The 12,767-nt window shown below is 40.2% G+C and overlaps 1 protein-coding gene across 1 annotated transcript in view; it reads left to right on the top strand.

Moving 5' to 3' along the window:
• The first annotated feature begins 5,338 nt into the window (after positions 1-5,338).
• Positions 5,339-12,767, top strand: part of RAB11FIP2 (RAB11 family interacting protein 2) — a 37,811-nt gene continuing 30,382 nt past the window's right edge. The window contains exons 1-2 of the mRNA XM_032312398.1: positions 5,339-6,154; positions 11,764-12,206. Coding sequence (XP_032168289.1) covers positions 5,802-6,154; positions 11,764-12,206 — 796 coding nt within the window. The 5' untranslated portion in view covers positions 5,339-5,801. The remainder of the gene's footprint in view (positions 6,155-11,763; positions 12,207-12,767) is intronic.

Below are 12,767 nucleotides of genomic sequence, written 5' to 3'. Positions count from 1 at the left end.
TAAATTTTGTTGAGGGCACAAAAATTGCACAACTTAATAGTATGAGAGCATGAGGAGGAAATTAAAAGGCAGCCACACAAAATATTCTGATGTGCAAATACCTATTCTCTTCCATAAATTTCTACCCTCCTCAGTTAGCATGTCTTCATAGCTTGAAAAAGCTACAACTAATACGAATAGCAATTATGTTAATTACAAGTGAAAAGTTTAAGTCTTTCCAAAACCACTTATACTTATGTGTGATTTCTTCCAAATCTTGAGCTGTTAGTGTCAATTTCCTCATGCAAAGTTCATTAATAAAAGTTATATTTACTTCCTTTCTGTGATGATCATTTTCACTTGGGAGAGAGAACTCTCAAGACATTTGGAAGGTTTTTTTCTCTTGAATTAGAAGATCCTTTATTAATAAGTTACATAGAAAGGGAAACTGCTTTAGTGTACTGACCAAATTCAATTAAATTAAAATGCCATTTTCTTCTTCATGTTGTAGAGGTACTACTTAGAATTTTTAAATACTATAGAATGCGTTAGTGGTTCCTATTGTAGTCTCTTATTTTACAGTGAAGAAACAAGGAAAATTACTTCCCTAAAGAGATGTAGCTAGTAATAGGCAGACTTGGGATTAAGACCCAGGTTGCTGACTGGCGTTCTTTATGTTATACATCACACTGCTTCTCTTGCACCACAAACAGTGTCCATACATTGCACGATCCCAGAAGACAAATCAATCAATTCATTGATGAAAGCAAAATGATTATCAAACCCCCAAATTACTAGCTTATTGTGATTGTAGTTCCAACTCAACATGTCAAATACCCTTTTTTTTTTTTTGAGTGGTTATGTGAAGATTAGTCTATCTGTGTATGTATCTTTAACATAATTCTGGAGTTTTGCCATAGGTATGTAAGTTTTGTATATATTTGGGTTGAAATCTGTGTGTGTGTGTGTGTGTCTGTATTTGAGGTCTAAAGATCATGATGATGTTTCGGGAAAGCTTCTTGTTGCTCTTATGTCTCTGAACTTCCAACTGGAAAGTAACTAGTATCTGTTATGTAACGTACATGGGAGTGACCTAGTGGGTTATTTAAACACTAAAAACACTATAATTGTCCTACAATCGATTCACAAGGTGCAATTTTAGAGATGCTGATGTCCAAAGGGAGAAATCTTTCACAATGCTTGGAACAAGTCTCCTTAAGGGACTTGACTTAAAGGGCATCACTTAGTAAATATTTTCAACTGGTGAAATCTTCCACAATTGGAGAATAAGTGTTGACTATTTTTACTTTCTGGTCAAATTGTTCTTACTCATTGCAACAGACATTATAAGAGTCTAAAATTAGAAATTTCAGCATTTTACTCCTTTAAGATGTGTTATCTTCCCAAGCCCTTGTATTTGGTTTCCCAATACCAAATATCTCTGTTTACGTCATTAGGCATAGGATATGGGCAGGTTAAAATAAGTGACTCTCTTTAACTCCAGTATGTTGCCTTTATGTATGCAATCCTTCTCCCCCTTTTAAACTGCTGTCCCTGTATATCTTAAAATTAGTAAGTAGGATTTTTAAAACTGTAAGACAATAAACATTTTGCAGAACCACTTTCATCCCAGATCTAACTGCCATTATTTCTCTCTCTGAACCAACCACATATTTCATCCAACTGACATGTTTTTACTCTTAATAAACAATCAAAAAAGAAAAAAAAACACGTTCTTATAGGAAATGACTTCACTTTTATAATGTAATTCTGGCTTCTATTTAGCTCATTTTTGTTGCTGTTGTTTATTTTTTTCCCTGGGGCAAAAATATGCTATTTTCTTATTCTGGCTTACAAACATTAGGTCATAACTTCTGATCTTGTCAGAGAGTAAATCTAAAGAATTTTGGCTCCAGCTAGGTTTCGGGGAAAACACAATAAATGTAGGTGCTACAGGAGATGTTATTAATTCTAGTTGTTTAGCTCTTGCCTTTAGAGTACTCCCTGAATTGTGTTGGAGGAGTATGTTATTGTGTTGCTGTGAACTGTTGCTGCCAACTTCCACCCTAGAGATAACTATATTTCAGAGATGAGTGAAATGATACTTGTAAACAAGTTTATAATCATTAATAAAGCTTACCAAACAATTTAAGCTCTTTAGAAACACACATCCACTATTATAATTAATTGTGTATTGTTTATTGAATTACAACCTTCCTAGAGACAGGAAGACTTTTAAAAATGCAATTTGTGAAAATTCTAAACTGAAATTTGTTTTCATGATGTTTATTTTGTTTTTGTAAGTTTCAGTTTGTAAGTTTTGTAAGTTTCCTACTCATTTCTCTCTGGAGATGCTGGTTGAAATTCCACCACTGACTACTCAGTACACTCTTTAAAAATCCCAAAGAATATTTTTCTTTAAAGTAGACAACTGCCCACTCTGGGATCCAGATGCTATATTCACAGTATGATGATGGTTTTGTTTTATTTTCCACACATGGCCTTTTCATGCACTGTGTCTCAGAGATGGAAATTCTGCTTTTTTTTTTTTTTTTTTCTAATTTTGATAGTATGCTTTCCCTAGAATGACCTAAAACCAGGTCTTTTCATTCTAGATGGAGTCTAGCTCAGGATTATTTATGATTTATCTGTAGTTCATTTCCCTGAAGATTCTGGTGGTAAACTAATCCAGTGTCTCTTTTTGGAGCACCTACTTCATGCAGAACTCACACCAGCCACTGTGTGCAAGCAGCACTAAAAAACTGGGAGTTCCTAACATGAAAGGAAACCTATAGACACTAGTAAGTATCAGTGGGTCCCTGAAAGAATATGCTAGAATCTGGGTGTTCTTTGAGGTTTGTGTTGTTGCCATTTAGTGTTAGTAAAGTACTTTCCTTCCACAAGACTAAAATAATATAGACGGTATCCCTCCCCCACTGAGGTTCTTCAATGACTGATCTTCTGACACAAATATATTGAGGACTTGCATACATCCACTCAAAAAATTTTTAATGAACGGGCCCTTATTTAGAACCATATATATTTCCTTATATAGAAACAGAGGGGCAAAAGGAGACTCAGTGCCACACGATGCTAAGAAATGTACATTACCCCAGTTTTAAGGGCTGCAGCTAGTACCTTTCAAGCATGGGAAACTGAGGAACACGGAGAACATAATGTCTTTAAATGGAAAAGTTTTGAAACTTAGAGAGTAAAACAATTTGATAGATATGCATATACTTTTCCAACTAACAATGGCCATAAAAATAAAACAGATAATAAACACCCTATCTTATTTTTATGGCCATTGTTAGTTGGAAAAGTATATGCGTATCTATCAAATTGTTTTACTCTCCAAGTTCATCCTATAAAGGGAGAAGAGGCATTAAGTCATTCAAGAAACTGAGTACCTACTGAACGCTAGGGACTGTGAAGGGATGTTCCAAGAAACACAAGGCAGTCCAAAGGATTTAGAATTTCATTGGGAAGATATAACATGAGCAGAAATAAATTTTAAAAAGTAGTCATATAGGGGCGCTTGGGTGGCTCAGTGCGTTAAAGCCTCTGCCTTCAGCTCAGGTCACGATCTCAGGGTCCTGGGATAGAGCCCTACATCAGGCTCTCTGCTCAGTGGGGAGCCTGCTTCCTCCTCTTTCTGCCTGCCTTTCTGCCTACTTGTGATCTCTGTCAAATAAATAAATAAAATCTTAAAAAAAAAAGTTTAAAAACATGAGGAGGCCTGTATAGGTAAAAAAAAAAAAAAAAGTAGTCATATAAATGTCTCTTGTAATTGAGAAACAGAGGGGCAAAAGGCGACTCAGTGCCACACCATGCTAAGAAATGTACATTACCCCAGAATACTCCTCCAAACCATCTTAGTCACAATAAAATAAAAAGCTATCTACAGCCCAAAAGCCATTTTATCTACAATGCAAGGACAAGAGATGGAGGTTTCCAGAATCTCGATTTCTTGCCTCAGGAAGCGAAGTGCCCATCACAGGCTACATATTGAATTTCCAGCAGAGGCAGGACACCCCAGCAAGTCTCCTGACTCATCAGCTATTACCCGTACTTTCCCCACTAGATCTGGTTAGTCCAGGAACAGCTCGGGATTAACACATCTCCATTTCCTTCTCTTAAAAAACCCCCTCCTTTCCAACAGCACTGGTGTCCATCAGGTTGTGCCCTCAGGTGCAGGTAAGGCAACAGGCTGCAGCCCTTGGTGGAGGAGAATCATCTCTGGTTTTGTCTTCAGAAGCTGGATGGTCCACCAGGGGCTCAGGAGACTGTGTCTCCACAGTCTTCTTGGCCCTGAAGAAACTGAGTGTCGGGAAGGGAAATGACGTGTCCAAGGTCACACAGACTGATGATGGCGGCAGACATGGGGTAGGAACCAGGTCTTTTGATTCTAGCCCAGCGTCTCTCCCGATCTTTTAAAATTCCTGTGTTTTTTTGGGCTCTTTTATCTGCTTGCCTTTCTTCTTCCATTGGGGGTGGGGGATGTGTTTCCAGCGAATTAGCGAACAGTGGGTAAGGAGTTGGGGAAAAGCGTGTTTTCGGTCCGGGAAGAAGGCTGACGCACCCCGCCACCATTTATCCAACGCCCGCTCCGTACCAGGCTCCAGGCATCAGGGTACAGCCAGACCGTGTTGGTTTCCAAAGACCGAACCCGGGTCTCTCCCTAGACCCGGCAGGCCCGGGCCTTGCTTGCCTCCACTCAGGAGCACTCCGCCGCTCCCCCTGAGCCCCTCGGCTGGCCTGTGCAGGCCCCACGTCCCCGGGGGCCCAGCGCCGTGCCAGGGCCCAGCAGCGCCCGGGAAACCTAGGAGGGGCACCCAGCCCCGGGAGGGGAGCTCGCGCAGCGCGCCCCCCGGTCGTCACGGCAACCAGGGAGGCGCTGACCCCTGACCCTGCGGCCCCGCCCGGCCCCGCCCCGTCGCGTTCCCGAGATCAACATGGAGACGGCCAACCCGGAAGTGCCGCCGCCGCCGCCGCCGCCGCCGCCCGCCGGGTGTTAGGAGCCACCGGCCGGCGAGGCCGAGCCCCGTGCCCGCCGCCCTGCAGCCCGCAGCCCGCCGGCGCTGGGGCGGCCGTGTCCCCTGCCCCCCGTCCCGCTCCACGGCCAGGCGACCCACCCCCGCCCCCGCCCGAGAGGAGGAGCCGAGGCGAGGGGGAGGAGGGGGAGGAAGAGGAGGAGGAGGAGGAGGGAGAGGGAAAGGTTTGCGAGAGGGAGCCAGGCCGCGCGAGCCGGCGGCGGTTCGTATTACCGGGGTCGGAAGGAGGAGCCGGGCCGAGCCCGCCGACAGGCGCGGGCGGGCGGGAGGCGCGGAGGAGGCGGGGCGGCCCGGCCGCGAGGAGACAGGCGTGGGGCCGGGGGGCTGCGGGTTTGGGCGGGAGAGCTCTAGGCGGCGGGGCGGGGGGCGCCCTCCCTCCCCCGCAGCCCTCCGCGGGGCTCTGGCGGCCAGGCCTCACCTGCCCGCAGGCCCAGGAGCCGCCCGCCGCCGCCCAGGGTCCGTCCCCGCGGCCGGCGGCGCGTGAAGGTGCGGACGCCAGGCGCGGGGGTCCGCGCGGAGGCCTGGGCGGCGTGGCCGGGGGATGCTGGGCCCCTGGGCTTCTGCAGCGGAGAGGGCACCCCCAGAACAGCCGTGCCCCCGGGCTGCCCCAGCGAGGCGCTTGACAGTGAACCCTGGGGAAGTTGGGCAGCTGTGAGTTTGCCTGTCGCCGTTAAGTGCCCTTAGGATGCAGTGATTAAGGAATTAGGCTCTCCCTCCGGGAGGGGCACTGCCTGCGCTTGAGAACTCCGTGCAGAGAAAAAGGACAGAATGATGCTGTCCGAGCAAGCCCAAAAGTGGTTTCCTACCCACGTGCAGGTCACAGTGCTCCAAGCCAAAGATCTTAAGCCAAAAGGCAAAAGTGGCACCAATGACACATACACTATAATTCAGCTGGGCAAGGAAAAGTACTCCACCTCTGTAGCTGAGAAAACCCTTGAGCCAGTGTGGAAGGAGGAGGCCTCTTTTGAGCTACCTGGATTGCTAATGCAGGGGAATCCAGAGAAATACATTCTTTTCCTCATAGTTATGCACAGGTCCCTGGTGGGTCTGGATAAGTTTTTAGGGCAGGTGGCAATCAATCTCAATGACATCTTTGAGGACAAACAAAGAAGGAAAACAGAGTAAGTTATGTAATTTATTTTGAATTGGGGGAGATTAACTCTATCTTATTTATGGATATTGTGTTCTTGGAAATTATTTGTATAGCTTGGGCATTGGTTTTTGCATTGAAATATGACCTAGTTTTAAGCACCCTATCTGCACGAATCTGAAGTGAAAATAGCCCTTGTGAAGAAATATTTTTTAAATGGAGGCGTTAATGATCCGTTACTCTCTTATTTTTGTTTAAGGTAAACATCTTAAATAATTGAATATCTTGCTCCGAATTTTAAGTAAACTGACATTGTTTCATACTTATAAGAGGACTGGATCACATTGTTGATCAACCCAAACTTAACATGTGTTCAAATTGTTGTGATCATTAAACATCACAATTTTCCCGGAAATGTAACATCAGAAAATTAAATCTACCAGTGTAAGGTCTCATATTGAACTCTGAAGCTGTCAAAAGATAAATTACCAAATTTAGAGCTCAGTATTTCATTGCAGCTTTATAAACACAAGTTGGCCTTTATTTTAGCTTAACCATCTTTCGGGGTCAGTACATCTCGATGGAGTCTAATGCTGTTAAAAGAAAAATTTTAAAATGTGTACAAACAATCTTAACCTTGAATAACATTTTTCTGTGAATTTACAACATATTGAAGTTAGTATATTCATAATTAGTTTTGTAGATCCGGCGTGTTTAGACTATGTTCAGTGCTCTCAGATTGGAGACAGTGATTCAGTTCTTGTGATGAAGTGATTTTAATGACATCTTCACTGCAAACATGACCTTTAGCCTACGACTTTAAAGCTTAGGATAGATATATTCTCATTTAAAAAAGGATAATATAAATTAGCACTTAGATATTATGTCTTAAGTTGAAAAATAATATGTTTTTAGAGATTGGTTTACTCACCCTTCCTTAAACCTATAATTATTCTGATCTGAGAGAACCTTAAGATTATCGGAATTAATGAGAGAAAAATACAGGTTGAATTTATAAGAGGACAAGAAGTTTCCAAAGCAGCTTTGGTGTTTTAATCATAATTGAAGTTTATTTGGCTTTTAAAAACTTTTAATAATGGTAACTTTCTTGAAGTTCATGTTAATTTCTTATATTTTAAAACAAGTGTCACTTAATATTTTCTGTACGCCTTCCTTTGGTTAGAGTTTTTAGTAGATTTTTTAAAAAATCAGGACTTCATGTAAGGTTTATACATGAAGGGTAAAAGGGTAGAGAGATAAGTACTAGGAATGCAGGAGGAAAAATGGTAAATATTTAATTAGGAGATAACAATATTTTAAGAAAAAGGAGAGAAAAGTTTCAAAAAATGTGAAGTTAAATGTATTCCGATGATTTTTGATAACTGTTTGTTACCTCCAAAATGGTATTGTTTCCTCTGAGGGGTTTTCCATCAAGTTGAAACTGAAAAGTGGATAATCACTAAATAATTTGCTTCAAGTCACCAATTTTGGATGACACTTACTCTCTAATATTTCAAGTGTTTTGAATGTAAACTTTAAGTATATTGTGACTGCAAGTTTTATCTGCGCTTTTTGATACTTTTTATGTTAATGACTTATTACAGGCCTTCTCTAAAATCTAAATTTTCTGAGTGAAAGTAGGCCCAACTGTGAATCCAGAGATTCAGAGGATGAAATGAGCTTTTAAAATTCTGTCTTGTTTTACTCCTTATCTTTGGCAGCATCCGAATAACAGTATATTTGGCCGTAAGCAATTCTCCTGTTGTGGTTTCCCTAAAGAAAATCTCTATTGGCTACTATATAAAATTGATTAGAACTTTCAGGGGGAAAATGCTTTAAAATGTTCTTAACAGGGCTTGTGATGTTATTGCATGCAAAGTGATTTTCAGATGTTACCAAATCCCATTTTCGTTGTGGATAAATGAGGACCACATATTTGATGAGATGTCTTTATTGGTAATATTTCTAGTTTTTTAATATATTTAATAGCTTCCTTTTCCAGCACAGCTGTGCATGTGGCACAGTACAAGATGAACTTGAGCCACCGGTGTATTGCAAGAAAGATATTTAATATTCTGCACAGTGCTGAGCCTTGTCGGCATATCCCCAAGTGCTTTTTAGAAAACTGGTATGAGTGATGAAGGCTACCAGCTGATTTAGAAGTCCCATGAAACTGCTGGGTGTGACACTTTATACTCTTTGACACTGAAGACAAGTATTTACAGCTTGTTTTCCAATTGTGTCATGATAGGCAAAGAAGTGTGATGGCTAAAACTATTACTTTACTTATTTTTATAATTTGAAATTAAATACCTTTCTTTCTTTCTTTTTCTTTTTCTTTTCTTTTTCTTTTTTTTTTTTTTTTCTTTTAAGGCAAGGGGAAGGGCCTGAGCCAGAACATTTTGAATGGGGCATGGAAAGAGAACTTCTGTATCTCCCACTTTTACGAGTGTCTGGGTTGGTTCTGGCATGAGATTTAAGGAAATAATACAATGTTTAATAATAGAATGGTAAAATCGTTCATGCTGTTATGTAATATCTATTGATTTTTTTTTTTTTTTTTTTTTACAACAGGAATGGGTGATGTTATGTTTTGGGTTTTTTGTTGTTTTTTTAAATGCTCATGAAAAGTAATAACAATCAGAGTCCCTAGAGTTAGGTATGACTCCGACACATGCAGATTTTAGGACTTTTGTGTGAGTCTCTGCAGTGCACCTGTGTCCTGGCCCCTGGCACCCTTCCTGCCAATCTTGTCCCATTCCTGACCACACAGCACCAATTGCTTGGGAATAGTTCCCACATGTGTGGTGGTTTTTGAACATGGACCTGTGCCCACTAAAAATTGAACAGAGGCCATATACAGTTTAAAAACAGCACTCCAGAGGTGAAAAAAATCAGCATTAATCCACTAAGCCCCAAATGCTGTGTCTTCATTCTATCTTTTTGAAGCCTGGGAAAATAAGTGCTATCTCCGGAATGGTTCTTGACGGCCTCATTAAGACTTCCCCATTATATCACTTTCAAAACAAAGCAGCTAAAGTAGTTTGTCATGCCTACATTTTAAGTTTTATATATTTGTTAAAATTCTTCGCAGGTTTCTTTGGTTTTGTTTTGTTTTTGTCTTGAAGTGGGGGGAGGGTGGAAAAGGCACTGTATTTAGAGTTTGTATTCCAACACTGACGTGCTTGATTCTTTAAAGCGTACTTGAGTTGTGTTCCCTACCGTAAAACAAAACGACACAACACACACACAGAGTTGTAGCCTGGTTGTGTTAAGAGTATAGTTTTAGCAAAAAATATTCAATAAATATTTATGGAGCGCAAGGCAGACTGCCTTCAGTGAGCTTACCCTTTGGCAGTAGAAAACCTGCATTGCCTTCCTCCTTGGTTGTCACTGCCTCCTGATTGAACACAGAGCCCTGTAACACATGGCCAGCCAGCCCTGCCTTTAACCTTATTGACATATGTGGTTCATCAAATAGTAAAGAACTTCTATTTTCATGCAGATGTTATTCATCAACTTGGAAATTTTCCTTACTGACTTTAATCTGACATTGGGATGTGACTTAGCCTTTGTGCCTCAAGTCCCTCATCTATGAAAAATGGATGTTAAAAGTAGATGATTGATTTGGTCTTATTTCTGAAATTCAGTGACTTTTGATTACTCCTCCTTCCATCTATTGGGTTATTGGTTTATTTTTTTTTTCAGATTCGCTTTGATTTGTTATATACATGGAAGAGGACATGCTTGGGTTTTTTGTTTTTGGCACACTTCTTCCACAGTGTAGTCATTAGTTTGGGTAAAGCCTAGATGTTTCAGAGTATTACCCACGTACCATCCATCAGAAGCATTTCTCTCCCATTGAAAATGGCTTTATTTTCCAGAACTGGGAATTAATAACTGGGGGTATAACCTTGCTTTTCGAGTGCTAAATGTATCTTGTTCAAGGTTCTCTACTCCACAGAGTTTATTTCTGTCATTTCTCATTTCTAGTCCTGTGTCTTCAGACTTCACTGTTTGCTTCAAGGGGGGTCTCAACTTGGGGTCTTGGAATAATGCTTCCTACAAGAACATATTTTATTTTTAAAAAACTGCTTGTTTTGATGCACCTAGGTCTTAATTGACTGAATTGCTTCAAAGTAATGAGGAAAATATTTCTCTTGTGTGTTACTTGCCGAGATGGAAGTGGTATGGATGTTGTGTGCCAATTTTCCCTCCTGCCTGGAAAGATTCATGAACTAATCTTCCACCTGATGGATAGTAAACATAAGCTTCTGGATATCTTCCTGGTAACAAGGAGAGAAAGTACTAATGTAAAATTAGATCAGAGTTCCTTTGTAGCTAAGAAAATTTGTTATACTCTATTAGAACCGTATTTAAGTAATAACCTGTCTGCAAGTTATGCTTCATTGTTAAGTAATGTGAAAACACTGTAGAAACTCTTTCCTAGGCTTGATTTTGTCTTTTTTTTTTTTTTTTTTGGCTGTTTCCCTGTGGATTAACCACTTGTATCACTGACCCCACCAGAGGCTTTCTCATGGATAACAATACTATGAACAAAACCAAAATAAATTTGGCTTATATAGTAGCCCCCTTATACCCACAGGGATACGTCCCAAGACCCCCATGGGGGTAGAAGCCGTAGCTAGCACCCAATCCTAGATATAGTGAGTTTTTCCCTGTATGTACATACCTATAATAAAGTTTAATTTATAGCTTAGGCACAACAAGAGATCGGTAGTACAATAGAGCAGTTACATACTGTAAGAAAAGTAATGCGGATGTGGTCTCTCTATCTTAGTGTCCTCTACTCACCATTCGTGGGGTGATGAGAGCTGATAAAATGCCTCTGTATTGAGACAAAGTGGGGTGAATAACGTAGGCTTTGGGACATAGCATTAGGCTACTACTGACCTTCTGAGGACACAGAAGTTCCAGGACACAGTTGACCGCTGGTAACTGAAGCCAGGGAAAGCGAAACCATGGATAAGGGGGGACTATTGTAATATCATTGACAATGGGCAGTGCGATTCAGCGAACTGAATGAAAGCACAAGATTTGGCTCCAATTAAAATTATTTTTCTTTGGTGCTGTTACAGTAGCAATAGTAAGCAAAGCAAATAGATTCTAACAGGAAGCATTTAAGCTTGCTTTTTCAAAAACTTCACAGGATTTGTGACTATTTGTCACTTCCTACATTTTACTCATTTTTCATATTTTATTCAGGAGAAGGCTTTGACCCACTTTATATGAATCTAAATTACATCTTATGTAATTTTCACAGTTAGCAAACTATAATGCAGTGGTCTCCGATGTTAACAAGATTCTTTCAATAGATTTTACAAGAAGAAAAACGGGCTAAATATTTAATTATTAAAAATGTGGTCATTATTGTATGATGTTCGGGAGTAGTGTGTTGATGAATTCTTTCCTGGCCTTTACTTCGGTGTCTTTTAACATGAACAAATGTTCTTAGGCCACTAGCAATACTTATGTCAGATGGATACATAATAGCTCTCGTGCTTAGTTTGCCTTGATGTGGAATAGCTTAACCTAAAAAGCTCTTTTTATATACCAAGCTTATATCCTTTCTTCCTTACATGTTACAACCCAGTTTTTTTTTTTTTCCTTCTCTTTAAGGTGGTTTAGACTAGAATCCAAACAAGGAAAAAGAGCCAAAAACAGGGGTGAGATCAAAGTCAATATTCAATTCATGAGGAACAATATGACAGCAAGTATGTTTGACTTATCAATGAAGGACAAAACAAGATCTCCTTTTGCAAAATTAAAAGATAAGATGAAAGGTAGAAAAAATGATGGAACATTTTCGGATACGTCTTCTGCAATCATTCCAAGTTCTCACATACCCGATGCCAGTACTGAATTTTCAAGTGGTGAAATACAGATGAAATCCAAACCAAAAAAGCCTTTCCTTTTGGGTCCTCAGCGACTCTCTTCAGCACATTCAATGTCTGATTTAACTGGGACACACATATCTTCTGAGAAACTCAAGTCCGGCACCATTGGTCAGACGCATCTTCTCGGACGGCAGATAGATGCCTTTGGAGCGGTTCCAGAAAGTGGTAAGTGACACTATCTAATTGTATCCTTAGTGATCCGAACTACCATTTTAATTTTTAAAGTCAAACTTATGAAGTTAGAAAATGAAAATTGCAATTTCTTCGTAGTTTCTTAGTTGTCAGCCCTTTATTGGGTGTCGAGTACACTTAAAATTGGTAAGTTTATTAAAGGCAGAATTTGTTTGGTGACAAATAATGGTGAATATAATTCACCATTGTGTTTATATTATTAAATGATAACAAAAATGAGTCCCAGTTGCTTTTCATGTCCTGGCGTCTTTTTTTGACTGCTGTTTCTTTGGTCTTGAAAGCCTGAAGCATAAATAAATATTCCATTTAATCAGAAAGTTCCTATAAAAAAATATTGTATGTTCAGAAGTAGCAAAGTATGTTTAATGCTAATGATGAAAAAAGTCTTTGGGAATTTATAGCACCATTGTGCCCATCAGAACCTCTAGTTTTGACATTATAGTTTGTGTATGTGATTGTTTTTTTCTGAGCTGAGTCAATTCCTGATTGTCTAGCAATATGCTAATTATTATTAGCCTACCTACTTGAGACTGC

This window comes from Mustela erminea, chromosome 14, assembly GCF_009829155.1.
Source record: "Mustela erminea isolate mMusErm1 chromosome 14, mMusErm1.Pri, whole genome shotgun sequence".
NCBI lineage: Eukaryota > Metazoa > Chordata > Mammalia > Carnivora > Mustelidae > Mustela > Mustela erminea.
Note: the sequence above shows the minus strand (reverse complement) of the source record. Positions and strands in the feature narration are given on the sequence as shown.